Below are 20,980 nucleotides of genomic sequence, written 5' to 3' on the forward strand. Positions count from 1 at the left end.
TATTTAATTATTAAAAATGTAATTGAAAGATTTTAAAAAAAAATATATATATATATAAGAAAAATAGTGAAATTTAAAATATTATTTTATTTTAATATATTAATTAAAAAATTTATACATATTAAAATTATTATGAGATAAAGTATGGGCAATTCTGTAATTTATTAGTAAGGATAGAAATTAATTTATAGATTTATTTAATTATTAAAAATGGAACTGAAAAATTTTAATAAATAAATAAATAAATATATATATAAAGATAAAAAAATGTAATTGAAAGATTTTAAAAAATAAAGGAACTAAATTAATAATTTTACTAAATTATATATACTAAGTTGTAATTTACCCAATAACCTTTTTTTCAAAATTAAGTTCATTAACAGCTTCAGGGTTTAGAGACACAGAACCCGCATCTCCTTCGGGCTTTTCATTCCTACTCGGAGAAATGGAAGGGGTATCATACCAGCGCTTCCCGAGGGTGAAAATCCGAGAGCTCAAAGATGACTATGCTAAATTCGAGCTCCGTGACACCGATGCCTCCATAGCCAATGCTCTTCGCCGCGTTATGATCGCTGAGGTCCCAACCGTAGCCATAGACCTCGTTGAAATCGAGGTCAACTCCTCCGTCCTCAACGACGAGTTCATTGCCCACCGCCTTGGCCTCATTCCTCTCACCAGCGAACGTGCCATGAGCATGCGCTTTTCCCGCGACTGTGACGCCTGTGATGGTGATGGCCAGTGCGAGTATTGCTCAGTCGAGTTTCATCTGCGTGCCAAATGTATCACTGACCAAACCCTAGACGTCTCCAGCAAGGACCTGTACAGCTCTGATCACTCTGTGGTTCCTGTGGATTTCTCCGATTCTGCGGGCTATGATTCCTCTGAGCAGAAGTAATTTGAGAATTTCTTTTTTGTCATTTTTGTTGTTTTTATTTTTTGGTTATTTTTAGTGATTTGTTTGTTTGGGTATTTTGTGTATAGGGGAATCATCATTGTGAAGCTTCGCCGTGGCCAGGAACTAAGACTAAGGGCCATTGCCAGAAAAGGGATCGGTAAGGATCACGCAAAATGGTCGCCAGCGGCAACTGTCACTTTCATGTATGAACCAGAGATTCATATCAATGAGGATTTGATGGAAACTTTGACACTAGAGGAAAAAATTAGTTGGGTTGAAAGTAGTCCTACCAAAGTGTTTGACTTTGATCCTAATACCCAACAGGTGAGCTTGTTCATTTTGTTTTTACTATTTAATACCACATTTTCTGCAAATGGGGCATTCTAGGTGAAACAGTGATGAAAAGGAAGAGAGAAAGTGAGATTTTGAGAGAAAGATGGTTGATGATTTCCTACAAATCAATTGGGGCATATATACTATAAATAAAATAAATCAATTCCTTAATTGTAGCCGCATTCTATCCTAATCACTATGACAGGATTTAATTGTTACACAAACTTTAAATAGGGGCTAACTTGTGGGTTTTGGCAAAACTCAGGAACTTAGCTATAAATTACCCTTTTTTTGTTGTTATTATTATTTCCTTTTTTTTTAGTTGGAGCGTATTTATATGATTACTGTCACCTTGCTACCTAATATAAATTCTTAACTGTACTTCCTGAGTCAAAAAGGAAGGAGAAGGATAAGAAGTACATGGCATTTAGATCTTTGTTATTTTTTAATGCACAGACTGCCAAATCATTTCTCTTTGTGCAATATTTATGTTGTATGATCCAATTTTTATTATTAAGCTGTTATGTGCTTTAGATATATGATAATGAAAAAAAAAAGTTGTTTCGCTGTTAGCCACCTTATGATATATTGATTGGTCGTTTGAAATTATTAGCTGTGGTAGATAAAGGAATAAAAACCAAATAACAAAAATTGTAATGAAGTTATAAACTGTTATTGATTCTCAGAAAAAAAAAAGTATATAATTCAATAGTACTACTCCGTGTTACAACTCAAACAAAGAAAGAAATGAAATGATAGATGGTTGAAATACACCCACTAGGATTCAATCCTGCGCAGAACAACTCTACCTCAAAAGAAAACACTAACAAGGCACACCCTTAACCAGCTACTCTCTCCCTGTGTTTACTGCTAGACATTTCATCTCTAGTAAATGACCCAAGCCACATGTCTCTTTCACGTGTTATAGGAGAAATATAGAAATAAGAAGGAATAATTGTATAGCAGGTTCTAATAGCTAGAGCTAGAGGTTGTTATAACCAAAGAGTGTGTAGCTGGCAAGTAGTTATTGAGAGATGATATATTATCTCATTACAGTGCTCATGTAAAGCATTCTAATATGTGAATACAATTATAGCATGCTTCCCTTCCTGCCAAACACTCTCTTTTATTTTCTAATCTCTTCTTCTCTTCTTCTTCCTAACCCTTTGTTCTAGTTTATTTTTGTCTCGTTAGAGCTATTGCTCTAACATTTGGTATAAGAGCCAGAGGTTCATTGGGTTATTGCTTCCTAAGAATTGGAATCATGACTCGATTACTTGTCGTGAGTTAGGAGATGGTGAAGATTGCGGAACTAGAAGAATAGCTTAGAATGCTACAGGAGAATACCCAGAAACATAGTGAATTTAAAGATGAAGTAATGAAGAACTCTTGGGATACCAATGTGATCTTGGATGAATTGCGACCCCTGATGATTAAACATGTAGTGGAAAAAGGCAAGGAGGTCGGTAGTTACAGTGAAGGTGGAAACAAGGCTTCACAATCTGTTTCAGAAAACTCCAGCACGTGATAAAGGTATTCCCGGTTCCCAACCTGTCTTCCCTTTTATCAATCCTCTTTCCAATGATGTGACCCAAATGCTGCCAAAGAGCTGGTCATTCGAAGGAAAAGAGCCCAGGGCTTGGTTGAGGAAACTTGTGAAGTATTTCAAGATTTACTGAGTTCCTATGGGGCAAAGAGTACAATTAGCAAGCCTATTCTTGATGGATAAGGTTGATGCATGGTTTCATAATTGGAACAAGGGAAGAGAACCTAATTGGGATAAGTATGAGAGAGGAATCTATAGTAGATTTGGAGGCGAGGGATTAGAGGATACAGTAGAAGGATTTATGAAGTTGATATAGGAAAATTCTGTCGAAGAATACCAGGATGAATTTGAGGATACGAGAATTAGATTGGAAAGGTTAATTCTAGAATTGGGAGAATCTTACTTTCTTTCTAGATTTATTGGAGGGCTTAAGGATGGAATTAGACTGATGGTGAAGATGATGAAATCTGTTTCATTATCCCAAAGTGTTGATATAGCCAAATTGCTGGAACGATTGTTAGATAAAGGTAGATAAAGGTAAAATTAAAGGGAGCTTAACCAGTACCTTTGAAACCTTTAAAAGCACGATCGCTAGCCAAACAACTTCATCCAATTCCACAAACACCTATCCTAAACCAAATCATTCATATCAATACCCATCCAAGACCTATAGTTCAAACCAAAAACCTGCCTTGTCTAATTTCAAAGGTCCTAATAGCAACAATTCAGTTACTCCTCACACTTCCCATCCAGCCTCCTCAAACACAACCATAGCCTCAAAAACTTCCCAAATTCCAACCAAACAACCACCTAAACCTTGCTTCAGATGTGGGGATAGATACTTCCCTGGTCATCAATGTAAACAGAAGTCAAAGGATGCCATCAGTCTAGAAGAAAAGGAAGGAGACGAGATGGGATGGGATGAAGGAAGAATGGTATGAAGTCAATGGAGTTGAAGTGGAGGATAATGTGGGTGAAGCAACATTCTTGGTGCATGCCTTGGAGGTGTAGCTTTGGGGTGGATACAATCTGGATTTTGGGATTTCATAAAAATAGACAATTGGTGATTTTCATTGATAGTGGCAGTACAACCAGCTTCCTAGATAAAAAGGCATCATTGGAGATGAAATTGGGATTGGTAGCTATACCTCCCTCTGCTGTTACAATAGAAGATAGAAGGAAATTATGTTGTGATCACATAAGCCTTGAATTCAAGTGGAAGATGCAAAAGTATAAGTTCCAGTTTGATATAAAAACACTAGAATTGGGAGGATTTGATATGATATTGGGGGTAAATTGGTTGAGAACCCATAATCCTGTTTGATTTGATTTGAAGCCTCAACAATTACTATTACTAGACAACAAAAAACCGATATTGTTACAAGGGATTGGGGAAGGATCACTGAAGTCTGGGTTATGGTATTTTGAAAATCCATTTCAAAGAAATGAGGTGGATTTATAAACGCCAATTTTCTGTATTTGGCAGACTACAGACCAGATAATGGCTTCCTAGGGAGTGATAATCATCCTGCTATACAACCTGTTACTGTGTTGACTATTATTACTTATGAGAATGAAGCACTGCAAAGGTTACTGCAATAGTACCAACCAATTTTGGATGAACTTCAAGGCTTACCACCTTATAGAGATTATAACCATTCCATTCCACTCCACTCCAGCCAAACACCCCACCTATAAATGTAAGACCCTTCAAATATCCCCAAAACCAGAAGAATGAAATTGAGAAATTGGTAGATAATATGCTGCAATCCTCCATTATTCAGCTTAGTGCCAGCCCTTATGCCTCACCTGCATTATTGGTTAAAAGAAGGATGGGACTTGGAGGCTTTGTGTGGACTATAGGAAGTTAAATGAAGTGACTGTTAAAGATAAATTTTCTATGTCCATCATTGATGACCTTTTGGATGAATTGAGAGGAGCTAGGGTGTTTTCTAAAATTGACTTAAAGGCTTATTATCGCCACATAAAAATGGAGCAGTATACATCCCTAAAACTGCTTTTAAAACACGCCACAACCATTTTGAATTCAAGGTTATGCACTTTGGATTAACCAATGCCTTTGCCACCTTTCGAGCCTTGATGAACCATTTATCTCAGTCCTTAGAAAATTTGTGATGGTGTTATTTGATGACATCTTAGTTCACAATAGCAGCATGGCAGAGCACCTTCAGCACTTGGAAGCTGCATTCCAGGTGTTAGCAAACCAACAATTGTTTGCTAAACTTTCTAAATGCTTCTTTATACAACATCAAATTGAGTATCTTGGGCATATCTTTGAGCAGGGAGTGTGTATTGGTCCTGTCAAGATAGAGGTTATGATCCATTGGCCCAAACCACAGTCACTTAAGGACCTAAGAAGCTTTTTGGGGCTCACAGGGTACTATAGAAAGTTTATTAGTGACTATGGCATCATTTGTAGACCCTGAACTAATCTATTGAAGAAGAATGTCTTTAAATGGAGTGAGGAAACCCAATAAGCCTTTGAACGACTTAAGCAAAGAATGATTGAAGCTCCTGTTTTAGCTTTGCTAGATTTTTCCCTCCCATTCATTGTGGTAATTGATGCAAGTAATTGGGGAATGGGTGTGTCACAGAAATCCTAATTGTGGGTCTCGATAACCATAGAATTAGAAGAAAGAAGAGTTATAGGGAGAAGAGAGAGAAAGAGATAATTCTTCATTGATCTAAGAAAGATGCCATTACTACTCAGCTATCAGTCTTTATAGTGAGCTGGAAGTGAAGTAGTTATACACTAACTGACTTATAACTGTCTAACTATCTTTAATGGTCTTTCTAAATCTCTTGAGGACCTTCTTGTCCCCAAGAAGGTTGGAAGTGTGGGAATTGAGATTGGATGAAATTCTTATCTTCCCAAGTTGCCTCCTCCACTGACAAGTTCTTCCACTTCATGAGTCCTTGAAAGATAGTATGCCCTTTTCTGTCTATTGTTCTGGTTTGCAGCTATTCTTTTGGTGTTACTTTAGTGAAAAAACCTTCTGTGAGTATGGGAAGCTGTAGTATTGGAGTGATTTATGGTTCCAACTTCTTCAAAAGTGATGCATGAAACTCGGGGTGGATAGTACATTCTATTGGTAACTGCAACTTGTAAGCCACCTCTCCTACTTTAGCCACTATTTCAAAGGGCCCATAGAACTTGGCAACCAGCTTTAATGACTTTTTGATAGCCAGAGAAGTCTATGTGTAGGGTTGCAACCTTAAGTAAACCCAATCCCCCACTTGAAAGCTCTTGTCCAACCTCTTTTTATCTGCTTGCTATTTCATTCTTTGCTGTGCTTGGAGTAAGTTTTCCTTCAAAAGACTCAACATATTTTGTCTACTTTGCAACAAATTAGAGACAGCTTTGACAGCAGTTACCTCCTCTCTTAATGCTGGAACAGTAGGTGGGAACACCCATAAAGTGCTTCAAATGGTATCATCTTCAGGCTACTATGGTGGTTGGAAGTATACCACCACTCAGCAAGGGCAGCCACTTAATCCATGAGGAAGGTTGGTGATGAGTCATGCATCTTTGATAGTTTTCAAGGTATTGATTCAACCTCTCAGTTTGGCCATTTGATTGAGAGTGATTGAGGGTGATATGCAGTGGAGTAGGCTAGTTTAGTTCCTAGCAATCTGAATAACTCCTTCCAAAATAGGCTGGTAAACATTTTATCTCTGTAAGAGACAATAGATTCAGGGATGCCACGGAGTTTGAACACATGATCTAGAAAGACTTTAGCAATAGAAGCAGCAATAAGGGGTTGTGATGGGGCTAAAAAGTGACCATATTTAGTCATGTGTAGATAACTACCAAAATCACATCCTTACTAGATTTTGGAAATTGCTCAATGAAGTCCATTGAGATATGCTGCCAAGCTTGCTTCGGAATAGGCAGTGGTTGTAAAAGTCCGGCAGGGGCTGTATGACTACTCTTGCATCTAGCACAAACATCACACTGCTGTATCCAAGTTGTGACAGAGGATGAGTCCAGGCCAGGCATCACACTGCTGTATCCAAGTTGTGACAGAGGATGAGTCCAGGCTAGACATCACACTGCTGTATCCAAGTTGTGACAGAGGACGAGTCCAGGCCAGGCATCACACTACTGTATCCAAGTTGTGATAGAGGACGTCCAAATTGTGACAGAGGACGTCCAGGCTAGAAGAAGTGTCTTCTAAGCCTTACATGGGTGGGTTGGATTCTAGAGTGACCACCTAAGGCCGAATCATGGTATTGTTGGAGGAGTTTGTTCCTTAAATCACCCCTGTTTCCGATGTAAAGTTTGCCTTTATAATACAGCAGTCCCTTCTTAAGTTCATACCATGGGCAGGCAATTGTATTGATTGCTAATTGCTGAATCATCTCAGTGGCTTTGACATCTCCTGGTTGTTATCCAGGAAGGAATAGGAGAGGACATTAGAGCATAGGAACGACTTTCTTCCATTAAAGGTTTTTTGGAAAGTGCATCAGCTACTTTGTTTTCTACTCCTTTTTTGTAAAGGATTTTGTAATCCAACCCTAACAGTTTGCTCACCCCTTTTTCCTGCAAATTGGTGTGTAACTTTTGCTCAGTCTTGATTAGAAATGTATCTTGCTCCAAATAATGCCTCCACTTGGAAAAAACAAAAGTGATTGCAAGAAGCTCCTCATAGATTGAGAGCTGTAGATTTCTAAGCCCGAAAGCTTTAGAGATGAAGGCAATTGAGTGGCCATTCTGGTGTAGTACTGCACCTATTCCCATATTGCTTGCATCAATCTCAATGACAAATGGCTGTTAGAAATCAGGTAAGGTGCACCTATTCCCATATTTCTTGCATCAGTCTCAATGACAAATGGCTGTGAGAAATCAGGTAAGGCGCACCTATTCCCATATTGCTTGCATCAGTCTCAATGACAAATGGCTGTGAGAAATTAGGTAAGGCTAGAACTGGGGCTTGAGTCATGGCTGTTCTAAGATCCTCAAAGGCTTTCTGAGCAGTTTCACCCCATAAGAAGGCATCTTTCTTAAGCAAGTCTGTTAGGGATTTGCAGATGGAGCCATAATGATGAATGAACTTTCTATTATAGCCTGTGAGGTCAAGAAAACTCCTTAGCTCTTGGATAGATTGTGGAATAGGCCATGAAGTCATTGCAGCAACCTTCTTAGAATCTGTAGCCACTCCCTTTCCTGAGATGATGTGCCCTAAATATTCAACCTTAGCTTGGGCAAAGGAACGTTTAGATATTTTAGCAAATAATTGTTGTGTCTGTAGTATTTGAAAGACTGATTCCAAGTGTTTCAGATGTTCTTCCATGTTAGGGCTGTATACTAATATGTCATCAAAAAAGACTAGGACAAATTTCTTTAGGTAAGGTTGAAAAATGTGATTCATGAGTGCTTGAAATGTAGCTGGTGCATTAGTAACACAAATGGCATCGCCTTAAATTCAAAGTAGCCATGGTGTGTTCTAAATGTTGTTTTTGAAATGTTCTCTGGCTGCATTCTTGTTTGATGATAATCAGCCCTCAAGTCAATCTTGGAAAATACAGCAGCCCCATGGAGCTCATCCAGGTCATCGATGATTGGAATAGGAAATTTGTCCTTGCTTGTGAGATCATTCAACCTCCTATAACCTGCACAGAACCTCCAAATGCCATCCTTTCTCTTCACTAAAAGCATTGGGCTTTTGTAGGGGTTAGTTCTTGGTTGAATTATAGGATTCTCAAGCATTTTAGCAATAAGTTTTTCTATCTTAGTCTTCTGAAAGTGAGGGTATCTGTAAGGCCTGATTGGTTGAGCTGCCGATTGTAGAGGAATTGAGTGATTATAACTTCTGAAAAGAGGCAGTGCTTTATGTTCTTCAAATACTCCTTTATACTTCTCAAGGAGTTTCTTCAGTTCATTAGGCATATCTTCTTACTGGGACATAACAAATAACTATTCTTCTTCTGTTTGTGGTGCAGATACTTCAATGCAGAAGAGTGGAGTTTGAAAATCACTTCCATTCTTATGTTTAATGCTGTTGAAAATCTAAACCTTATAAACTTCAAAGTATTTGACACATTTTCTAAGCCAAGCCCTAGGTTCTTTCCCTTCAAAAGCAATCAATTCTATCTTCAGCAACATAGGTTCAGTAGTAGGGAAATTTACCGAGTTACCTTGATCTTTGGCAGACCCAAAATTGGGTTTGGAAAGCAATCCCATGTTTTCTGGAAACTCTCCCTCCATGACTCTGTTTTCTTGAGTCCCTTCCGAACTGCTACACTTTCCTCTGTCCCTGGCTTGCATATCCTTCAACACCACCCCCATAAAGGCTTGCACCTCGTCCCTAAATCCGCTACACTCAACATCATATTTGCTGATGGTCTCCTTCAATGTTTCCAAGTCTCCTGTATTCTTTTGTACCGCCAATTGCAGAATTCTCAATTGCTCTTCCAATTCCGCGACCTTGACGGCTTCTGGAGTTACCACCACACTTCTAGTCATCTTGCGACTCCTAGGGTTGCAAAAATTTCTCGGTCCGCTTCATTACAATGCTCTGGTACTAATTTGTCACAGAAACCTTAATTGTGGGTCTCGGTAACCATAGAATTAGAAGAAAGAAGAAGAGTTTTAAGGAGAAGAGAAAGAATATATAGAGAGAGAAGAGATGAGAAGTATTTGAGAGAGAGAGAGAGATAATTCTTCATTGATCTAAGAAAGATGCCCATTATTACTCAACTAGCAATCTTTATAGTGAGCTGGAAGTGAGGTAGTTATATACAAACTGACTTGTAACTGTCTAACTATCTTTAACAGTCTTTCCTTCCAATTCTTAAGTCTTTCTAAATTTCTTTCTCTTGTGTGTAACAGGGTGTTGTTCTTCAGTAGCAAGGACACCCTATAACTTATATTTCTAAAGCATTTGGGCTAAGAAACTAGGCTCTCAGTCTGTAAAAGGGAGTTGTTGGCTATAATCTTTGCAGTTAGCAAATTGAGACACTACTTAGAGCAAAGACAATTTTTCATCAAAACAGATCATGAGAGTATTAAATACCTCTTGGAACAAAGATTCCACGCCAATCTGCAGCAGAGGGACATCTCAAAGCTACTGCTACTTGATTACAAGATTTTGTGAAGAAGGGGAGGGGAAAACAAGATGGCTGATGCTCTTTCCAGAGGCCTACCGACTTGAATGAGCAACAATTGTGTACTTCTCAATCAGTAGTTGTTCCATCCTGGATGCAACATTTGGAAAACAACTATGAAGGGGATACAAAGGCCAATGAATTGATCCAACATTTATCTATTGCTCCTACTATTGTTACTAATTACCAGCTAAAGAATGGAATGCTGTATTACAAAAATAGAATGTTGTGGGAGTCAACACAACCCTCAGACATCACTTGCTGGATTCTTATAATAATTTATCAGTAGGGGGGTCATTCTGGAGTGCATGCCACTTACTTGAAGCTCAAAAGGTATTTCTATTGGCTTGGTATGTTAGGGTTATGGACTAGGTCAAGCAATATGAAATATGTGCAAGATGCAAAAGTGAGCATTGTCCTTATCCAAGTTTATTGCAACCTTTGCCAATTCCTACTTAGGCTTGGCAAGAACTCTCTATGGATTTTGTTGAAGGGTTGCATAAGTCAAAAGGGAAGGACACAATACTAGTAGTGGTTTGCAGGCTAACCAAACTGGCTCACTTTTTGCCGCTCACTCATCCCTTTTTAGCAACTAAAGTGGCTCATTTATTTATGAATAACATTTACAAACTTCATGGCATTCCCAATACTATAATACTAGCTTGTTTGGGCAGCACCTGTTTAAGTCCTTAGAGGTCAAGTTAGCCTTTAATTCAGTCTATCATCCTAATCTGATAGGCAAACTGAGAGGGTTAATCAATGTTTGGAAAATTACCTAAGGTGCATGTTTCACCTGAAACCCTGTAATTGAGCTCAACTCAATGGCTTCCTGTGGCTGAATGGTGCTATAATTCCTCACCTCATAGTTTTATAAAAATATCTCCCTTCAAAGCACTTTATGACTATCCACCTCCTAGCTTCCCTATGGTTATCTGCTAATTACTATGGGCCATTAAAGATCCTTGCCATAATAGGCCTGGTAGCCTACAAGCTGGAGCTTCCTCCTGAATCTTCAATTCGTCTTGTTTTCCATGTGTCCTTGCTCAAGAAAAAAGTGGAGAACTCAATTTCTACCTCCACTTCATTACCACAACTCCAAGACGATGACTTCATTATGGCTCCTAAGAAGGTGTTGCAAACTGGAACTATTCTCAGGGGAGCTGATATGTTGAACAGGGATTAATCAAGTGATACAATCTTCCTCCGAAAGATGCCATCTGGGAAGATAGAGCTTTTATTATTGCACAGTTTCCTCATATTTCCCTTTTTTGGGGTCAAGAAAGTTCTCAACCAGAGGGAATTGTCACGTGTTATAGGGAGAAATATAGAAATAAGAGGGAATAATTGTATAGCAGGTTGTTATAGCTGGAGTTAGAACCAGAGAGTGTATGGCTGGCAATTAGTTATTGAGAGCTGATATATATCTCAGTATAGTGCACATGTAAAAGCATTCTAATACATGAATACAATTATAGCCTGCTTCCCTCTAAAAACTCTTTTTCTGCCAAACACTCTCTTCTTCTATTCTGTATTCTCTTATTCTCTTCTTCTCTTCTTCTTCCTAACCCTCTGTTCTAGTCTATTTTTGTCTCATTAGACTTATTGCTCTGACAGTCTCTCTCTCCATTTTCTTCTCCAGCAGCCACATGTACATGCATTCCCTCCTGCTCCAGCAACAAATTGAATCTTATGCTTTCTTGTATTTCCTCTTTACTGGTTGGCTTTGGGTGCCTAAATGAGAGAATATTTTCTCTCTCCCAGTGCAAATCTCCCCTTGATTTTCCCTCTTCTTTTCTCCTCTTATCCTATGTTCTTTATTCCTGTTTTCTTCCTTTTATCTTTTTCATATTTTTTAAATTTTGTTACATGATTGATTCCGTAAATTATTAGATTTTTATCTGATATTAGTTTGGCTTTTGTAGCATGGATTTAAATTGTTGTCATTGCCATATTTGCGGTTGCAGTCATGGGAACAAACCTCTAATGGTTTCAACGTAACTGTGGTGGCCTATCGCAATGCAATTTTTATTAAAAAAAAATTGCAAAACTGATGAAATGAAGAGATAGTTAAAGATGTGGGTGTAACTAAGATTCCCAATCAAATAATCAGAGTTAATATGTCAAATAAAGACATTGAATCCATCATTGTTAGACATCTTTAACAATAATTAATTTATAGTTAAAATAACAATGTAGATAATATATAGATAGTAAAGAATAATTCTTCATACTCTAAATTTGACTAAAAAAAAAAAACTAGGCATCCAACATTATTTTCTTCAATAAATAAGTAAAAATTGCCAAACATAAAAATAAATATCTCAAATTTTATATGATATAAATGTGTAGAATTAGAAGGATAGTTGATGATTTTAGTTTAAGAAAAAAGAAGTGAGATATTTGTAGACAGATAGTTAACTTCTGATAGAAATTTGAGAAAAGGGAGATACAACAGCATAAAACTTCTTTTATGAATGCTTTTGTGGGGACAGTATAGAGCGAAGAAATCAGATTGATCACTCTGCTCAAGATGGCTAGCAAGAAGAATTATTAAGTCTCAGGGACTCTTCTTTGGATAACTCTGCTTTGGATTATTTTTATCCTTATCATTTCAGATTTGTTTTATCATTTCAAATTAGTTTTATCTGTTATCATAGGAAGTTTGTTATTTGATTTAATTAGCATTCTCATTAAATTCCCTATATATATAATTGAGATTCAAGGAATAAAACAAGCAGAGAATTTTAGTCTATTTGGAGCTCTCTCATCAATCTGAGCTCTGAGGTTCAAAGGTTCCCTCTAACTAATCATTTTTTTTTTCCAGTTTTTCACCATAGGTTCCTCACAGCGAGGAAACAACAATAACAAAGGAAAATCTCCAATCTAGAGGAGGATTACCCTGTGCAAAAGCCTGCAATGAGATCCTTAGTTCGGGGCTTTAACAACTTCCCAATCTAGGAAATAACAAAGGAAAATCTCCAATCTAGAGGAGGATTACCCTGTGCAAAAGCCTGCAATGAGATCCTTAGTTCGGGGCTTTAACAACTTCCCAATCTAGGAAAAAACAAAATGAGTTTTTACCCTGTATGGCATAAAAAATCTAAGATAACAGACTGCTGTTGTTACCTAATGGCAAATAACGACAGTTACCATTGTATAACGGCTGTTATAGGAACAAAATTTTCTCTGCCTTTAAATAACGGGTGTAATGCTAACTGCAGGGGGAGGGGGGTCAAAGACCTATAAATAACGGCTGTTACATTATATAATGGTGTTTATTTAAAACCATGATCTGTAGTATTCTTGATGGAAGTGCTGTAGGCTTAGATATTTGTTGAGCCCTTAGCACGCTTTGAACTTAAACTGAGAAAATCATCTCAAAGCACAGAGGTGTTGTGTGTGAAGGATTGATATAGTCAGACCAATTAGTGGCTGATTTAGCACAAATGCAAATATGATTCCAATAAGTGCTTTTTATTTTGTTTACATTACTCGAGTCCTATGTTATCATACATGTCCTGATGCTTTTCAACGTCATTATATTGGTTGATAATTTGATATTAACAACTTATAATGAGAGGTGGTGGTAGGGTTTTGATGAGGTGATTTGGCCAAATTAGCTTTTCCTATGGTACATAGTGGCATACTATGTTTGATATGTTCCTCTTAGTGCTAGGTGGAAGGCTAACATGTGTTTGTAAAATTTTATATCAATAAGATCTTTATGATTGTGTTATCTCAGCCTTTTTTTTTCCCCTTCTGTGTATATAGAATCGTAAGATTCTTCACATATATGCGATAAGATATCGATGAGATTACCTATACAGGGATGAATAGCCTGCTGTGAACTAATTGAGGATGTTGACTTATTTAACTAATCCTAGCTAATTCTAGAGATTTGATTTGATCTTATTAAGATCCTTAATTATCTCTGTAATTATTATTTGATTATTTACTTCCTGTTTAGATATGATTCTCTGTGTATAAATAGTCATGTAGACCAATTGTAAAGATTAAGAGTGAAATATAAAAATACTCAAAACTTTCCCAAAATTCTTCATGGTATCAGAGCCTTTTCCTGATTTTTTGGGTCCAAATTCAATTTTTCATTTTTAGGGTTTCAAAACCCTAGATCTACCAATTTTGGTACTAACCCATCTAGGAGCCTCTTTTTCTCTCACCGCCGGACTGCCGCCGGCCGATCGACCAGCTCCGACGTCGGAAAAGCCTGCGCGTGAGGCTCACGCGCCACCCCTTCCCGGCGCGTGACCTGTCGCTTCCCGGCGCGTGATCCATCGTCTGTCACTGATTCGCCGCTCAGATCACTCCGGCGACGATTCCGACCATCTTTCCGGCTCTCCCGTGCTGTTACCCGGTCTTTTGGTGAATCAAGTGGGCTTTCTTGTGTGTACAACCTTGGGTACCTCCTATTCTTTCACTGTTCATAAATCTTTACTATGGCAGAAGGGTTGAATAACGAATATGATCCAATTCGGGTCCAAGTGTTGGGAAGAAATCCTTTTCCTTCTCTAGAAGAGGCCCATGGCCATGTTCAACAAGAGGAAAGTCGTCGACATGCTATGCTCCATACTGTACCAGTTGAAAAGGCTGGGTTGACTACCAGTTTGAGCACACCACAGCCTCCTACTTCTGAGAAAGATCACTTACACTGTGACTATTGTGGGAAACCAAGGCATACCAAAGAGACTTGTTGGAAGTTACATGGTCGTCCCACTAGAGGTCGTGGAGGAAAACGAGGTACCTCTAGAAATCAAGCTAAGTTAGCAGAAACTATGGAGGAGCCCTTTAAGGAGACAACAACGACTAAGTTCCTTTTCCTTAATGAACTTCAGAGTCTCAAGCGCCTCTTGTCTCATATTGACACCTCTTCATCCTCTGGTGCTACATCTAACTTTGTAAAGTCAGGTAATGCTTCCTCTTTTAATAATGTTCCATGGATTATCGATTCTGGTGCGAATAGACATATGACAGGCTCTTATAAAGGCTTTCTCAATTATTCTCCTTCTCTAACCAAAGATAGTGTCAGAATTGCTGATGGCTCTTGTACTCCCATATCCGGAACAGGTTCTGTTATTTGCACATCCAACATTAAATTATCATCTGTCCTTCATGTTTCCCACTTTCCTGTCAACCTTTTATCTGTCAGTGCTATCACCAATGCTCTTAACTGTAAAATTGAATTCTTTCCTGATCATTGTGTTATTCAAGATCTTCGCACAGGGAAGATGATTGGCAATGGTAGGCTGCATGATGGCTTATACATGTTGGAGGGTGATCCGGCTTCTTCGATATCTCAAGCCTGTTTTGGAGAAAATAAGGATGTCAATCAGGAAATAATACAGTGGCACCGGCGGTTAGGGCATCCATCATTTTTTGTTTTAGAAAAACTTTATCCTGATTTGTTTGCTAAAACCCAGTTTGGCTCTTTATGTTGTGATGCTTGTGAGTATGCTAAACACACTGAACATCCTATCCTTTGAGTCATAATAAAAGTCAAATTCCTTTTGCAACTATTCATTCTGATGTTTGGGGGCCTATTCAAACGGTCTCCTTATCTGGTAATCGATGGTTTGTCACCTTTATTGATTGTTGCACTCGAATGACTTGGGTCTATTTGATTAAAGCTAAAAGTGATGTCTTTTCTTGTTTTCAATCCTTTCATAAGATGGTTTGTACTCAATTTGATACTAAGGTGAAAATTTTGAGAACTGACAATGGAAGAGAATACATTGATAGTAGCTTTTCTGCTTATTTGGAGAGTAATGGGATAATACACCAGACTAGTTGTCCTTATACTAGTGCTCAAAATGGCGTTGCTGAGAGGAAAAATAGACATCTATTGGAGGTAGCTCGATCTCTTATGTTCACCATGAATCTACCCAAAACATATTGGGGAGATGCAATTCTTACATCTGCTTATCTTATCAATAGAATGCCTCTCAAGACCCTTAACTTTATGAGTCCTTTGACGGCTCTACAAGGGAAGAATTCATACGTTGTTCCACCAAAAGTATTTGGGTGTATTTGCTTTGTCCATACTAGGACGGCAGGAAAACTGGATCCCAAGGCCCTTAAATGTGTGTTTGTTGGGTATTCTCCAACACAGAAGGGATACAAGTGTTATCATCCTCCCTCTAGGAAATACTTCGTTAGTATGGATGTTACCTTCCGAGAAACTGAACCCTACTTCAGCACCACCCACTTACCTCTTCAGGGGGAGAATAATGAGCAAGAAGAGGTGATCCCGAATTCTGTGATTCTGAATGATATGGTTTAACTAGAAAGTTTGAGTTCTAGTAGACAGGGGGAGATGTCCAATCAGGGAGAGAGAACTGGTCATTTGGACAAGCCAGATTTGAGAAGGTATTCAAGGAGAGATAAGGCAGAAGAAGCCATTATGCAGTCTACTCAGAGTTAAGAATCTTCTCCTGGTGAGTTACCCACAACTCTTTCTTCTGGTGAGTTACCCACAACTCTTGAATGTTTCAATGACTTAGATAAACCTATTGCACAAAGAAAAGGGGTCAGATCTTGCACTAAACACCCTATTTCTAACTTTGTTTCTTATGAATCTTTATCTCCTTCCTATAGAGCCTTTGCCTGGTCTATTTCCTCTGTGTCTATTCCACAGGATTGGAAGAAAGCTCTTGCAGATCCTAAATGGAAGAAAGCAATGATTGAAGAGATGAAAGCATTGGCTAAAAATGAGACTTGGGAGCTTGTCACTCTCCCACCTGAGAAGAAACTCGTTGGCTGTAAATGGGTGTTCACAGTGAAACACAAAGCTGATGGCACAATTGAACGGTTTAAGGCCAGATTGGTTGCTAAAGGATTCACCCAAACCTATGGAGTGGATTACCAAGAGACATTTGCCCCAGTTGCAAAAATGAACTCAATCAGAGTTTTGTTATCTTGCGCAGCCAACTTGGACTGGGACTTGCAACAGTTTGATGTGAAGAATGCTTTCCTCCATGGAGATTTAGAGGAAGAAGTGTTCATGGAAATTCCTCCTGGGTTCGCTGATGAGAAGACACAAGGAAAGGTGTGCAGGTTAAAAAAGGCTTTGTATGGGCTAAAACAATCTCCCAGAGCTTGGTTTGACAGGTTTAGCAGAGCCATGATGTCCTTTGGTTACCAACAAAGCAATGCTGATCACACTCTGTTTATCAAACATCATAAGGGTAAGATCACCCTTCTTATTGTGTATGTTGATGATATAGTGGTGACAGGTGATGACAAAGAGGAAATGGCTCAACTAAAGAGGTTGTTGGCCCAGGAATTTGAAATCAAAGATCTGGGAAAACTGCAATATTTTCTAGGTATCGAGGTGGCTATATCAGAAAAAGGAATTTTCATCTCCCAAAGAAAGTACATTCTGGATCTTTTGGAAGAAACTGGTATGATGGGGTGTAAACCAGCAGAATCTCCCATTGAAAGTAATCACAAGCTGAAAGCAGGAACTAGTGAGTCCGTCCGTGGATATTGGAAGATATCAGAGATTGGTAGGAAGGTTGATTTATCTCTCACACACTCGACTGGATATAGCCTATGCTGTTAGCGTAGTAAGCCAATTCCTGCATGACCCTCGCGAGACTCATATGCAAGCTGTACTTCGCATCTTGAGATACCTAAAGTCTGCGCCAGGGAAATGGCTTCTTTACTCCAAACATGGTCATCTCCGAATTGAAACTTTTACAGATGCAGATTGGGCAGGATCTCTCGATGACAGGAGATCCACCTCTGGCTACTGCACAGTTGTGCGGGGAAACCTTGTCACCTGGAGGAGCAAAAAATAAAGTGTTGTTGCTCGGTTAAGTGCGGAAGCAGAATACAGAGCAATGGCCCAAGGAGTATGTGAACTCTTATGGTTACAGAAGTTATTGGAAGAGTTGAGATTGTCCGAGAGAGACAAGATAACTTTGTATTGTGACAATAAAGCTGCTATAAGTATAGCACAAAATCCAGTCCAACATGACCGAACCAAGCACATTGAAATTGATCGGCACTTCATTAAAGAAAAATTAACAGACGGTGTCTTGAGCCTAGTTCATGTGACTTCTACGGGGCAACTTGCGGATGTGTTTACTAAAGGGTTTAACAACAAGATCTACCATAATCTGATTTGCAAGTTGGGCATGTGTGACATCTTTGCACCAACTTGAGGGGGAATGTTGACTTATTTAACTAATCCTAGCTAATTCTAGAGATTTGATTTGATCTGATTAGGATTCTTAATTATCTCTGTAATTATTATTTGATTATTTACTTCCTGTTTAGATATGATTCTCTGTGTATAAATAGTCATGTAGACCAATTGTAAAGATTAAGAGTGAAATATAAAAATACTCAAAACTTTCTCAAAATTCTTCAGAGGAAAATTTCCCCAAGCTTGCACCAGATTGAAAATTTCGTACCGATTACTGAATGGTTGAATTGTTATCCATTTTCAGCATTAGTTTCAATTGTTTCTTTAATGAACTCATTTGGTTGCAATTCTTGACAACAAAAACAATGTTAGTTGAGGTCGGCTGTATGGACCCTTTGCTGCCCTTCAGCAGTGTTAGACATCACAATGCATTAATATTTAAGACTTGTAAATCCTTTGATATTACATGGCAACAATTCTTGAATGACAATTTTGTTGTTCTAATTTTGGCATTGGTGGTCTCTTGCATTTTTGTAAAATATGCTCAGCACGACTATTATGAATGATTTTAAAAATTTGTACCCTTGATGTTTAAGTTAGATTATTTGCTTTCATATATTGCTTGTGGTGCCCTATTTTTGTTTTTTATCTGCTAGGCTGTTACTATCTGTACTTTGAATGGACGTGCTTATATTTTAGTGATTATTTTCTAGGTTATAGTGGTTGATCCTGAAGCATACACATATGATGATGAAGTGATCAAGAAAGCTGAAGCTATGGGGAAGCCAGGGCTTGTGGATATCCGTGCAAAGGAAGACAGTTTTATATTCACAGTTGAATCAACTGGTGCAATTAAAGCTTCTCAGTTGGTCCTTAATGCCATAGAAGTCCTCAAAACAAAGCTGGATGCTGTTCGCCTCTCAGAGGATACAGTGGAAGCTGATGATCAGTTTGGTGAGCTAGGTGCTCATATGCGTGGAGGATAAGCCAGTTTGCATATGGAGTCATCACTTGATTACTTTGTGTTGGCCCCTATAAAGTTGATAAGCTTTCATACACATTGTCAAGCTTAAATATCCTGAGCTAACTGCGCCTCTTTCCTGCTTGATACATATGTGCATATCTGTGAACTTTAACATCTAAATAGTGTGGGGGGGTCACCTCTTATTTAGTTTTTGAGAGCACTATGATTATGAAACATAATCTTGTGTTCTAACTAGGGATTTCTGCCCACCTTCCCAAAATTACTAGTCCAGATTGCTTCTATATTACATTGGAATTATGTATGCTGTGCAAATTTTTAGATGGGATTCTTCTTAGTGTTCTCGTGCGTTTTAGAGATGGAGATTCATTATAGAATTATTTATGACCAAGTTTAGAAGACGAAACGACGTACTGCCTCCTAGTATCTATAATCGAGTCTGATGGCATATTCTTTAACGTATCAACTTAAAGATATATATAAAACCCTTAAATTATCGGGCCAATGACCTCTTGAACTTGCTAATAGACCTCTTTTTTCTGCCATGTTATTTCTGATTTATTCGTTAGACACTGTTCTAATTTAGCACTACTCGTCTTCTGCTGACAAAATTTTCCATTGACTTGCATGCTGTGTCCTTTTCCCTTTTGAGACAATAGTGGTGCTCTTAGCCTCTTTACAGATTTTGTTTGTGCGTAGTGTATATCTTTATGGACTTGGGTCATTCTGATTTGGGTTTACTATTTATTACTATATTTGGCATAGCTTGAGACTGTCACATATAGATGTATTATTTACTAATGAAGTGCCTGAATTCTCCTGTCAGGAGATTCTTTTATTTACGGGTATGTGATGATTAATTTTACATTAACCGTATAGTATGAGTTCATATCATATTTGCTTCTTTATTTCGAGCCTGAAGCCTTGCTTCTAAATCCTTGAACTCCTGTACAGTTTGTGTTCATCTATTCCTCACTCTACTCTTGCTGCTACATGATGACCTAAAACGAGCAAATGAGATTAATTCAGTCTACATCATGGAATGATGCAAAAAAGAAAAAAAAAAAAGGAACACCGATGGCCCAGACCATTGTTCCCTTGTGAGAATTCGGACAAGCTCTGTTTCCCTATCAAAACTAGTTTGTGATGACATGGTTAAATGATTCCATTCTAGGTCTAAAAATTTCAGTAACTTGTTATCTAAAGATAATTTAAGGATCAGTAGTAACATCTTCACCAAGCTTTATAAGTCATCTTATCTCCAAAATTTAACCATTTTGACCTTATACATTGTGTAATTATTGTTTAGGTAGGTTGGTTCAGAGCAGAAGGGTCAAAACCATCTATTCTTCACTAACTTCCATGAGTGTCCTCTCTAATGTGGTTCATATACCACATGAATCTGTTTGGTGTGTGTGAACCATGAAGGGTTCACGGGTCTTCTGAATATAAACCTGTGGCCCAACCTTTTCCTCTTCTAGCTGCAAAAATTGACCTCACCCATGAGGACTTGCAGGGGCACAATGGTGTTGAGAATTGAGAGTTGCAAGCACATTTTGTCATATATCTTTGGATTTTCTTCAACTGCAGAAGCTCTGGAGAAATTATGGTTCTCTCTTAATCAGATGAGATTTTTTGGGTTCTCTATGTATTCGTCTCTATTATTGGTGAATCAAGTTCAACAAAGAATTTCACTTTAAAAGCAAAAGTTTCGTATTGAGAAAATTTGATGTTGGTACTGTCTAATGTTTTGTACGGTTTTTTCAAGCAATAAATTGAATTTGTTACCACACACTAAGAGTATATCTAATCTACACTTGAAAGCAGATAAAACTAAAATAAGATTTTTTTTTAAAATATGATTTTATGAGATAATAATTTTCATAAGTTTTAAACTTTAATTATTTTTTATTATTTAAACTAATATTT

At 38.0% G+C, this 20,980-nt stretch overlaps 1 protein-coding gene across 4 annotated transcripts; it reads left to right on the top strand.

Moving 5' to 3' along the window:
* The first annotated feature begins 376 nt into the window (after window positions 1–376).
* Window positions 377–19,374, top strand: LOC110619384 (DNA-directed RNA polymerases II, IV and V subunit 3). 4 transcript variants are annotated; one of them, XR_006351231.1, is made up of 5 exons: window positions 377–891; window positions 982–1,219; window positions 18,783–19,023; window positions 19,065–19,184; window positions 19,217–19,374. XR_006351231.1 is itself a non-coding variant. In XM_021762796.2 (4 exons), the coding sequence occupies exons 1-4, from the start codon at window positions 446–448 to the stop codon at window positions 19,082–19,084; spliced, it is 945 nt and encodes a 314-aa protein (XP_021618488.1). In that variant the 5' UTR covers window positions 377–445; the 3' UTR covers window positions 19,085–19,374. The 4 variants fall into 4 exon arrangements, 2 of the variants coding, with proteins under 2 accessions (XP_021618488.1, XP_021618487.1); XR_002488668.2 differs by having other exon boundaries at window positions 18,783–19,184; XM_021762796.2 differs by having other exon boundaries at window positions 19,065–19,374.
* The last annotated feature ends 1,606 nt before the right edge of the window (window positions 19,375–20,980 follow it).

This window comes from Manihot esculenta, chromosome 7, assembly GCF_001659605.2.
Source record: "Manihot esculenta cultivar AM560-2 chromosome 7, M.esculenta_v8, whole genome shotgun sequence".
Lineage (NCBI taxonomy): Eukaryota > Viridiplantae > Streptophyta > Magnoliopsida > Malpighiales > Euphorbiaceae > Manihot > Manihot esculenta.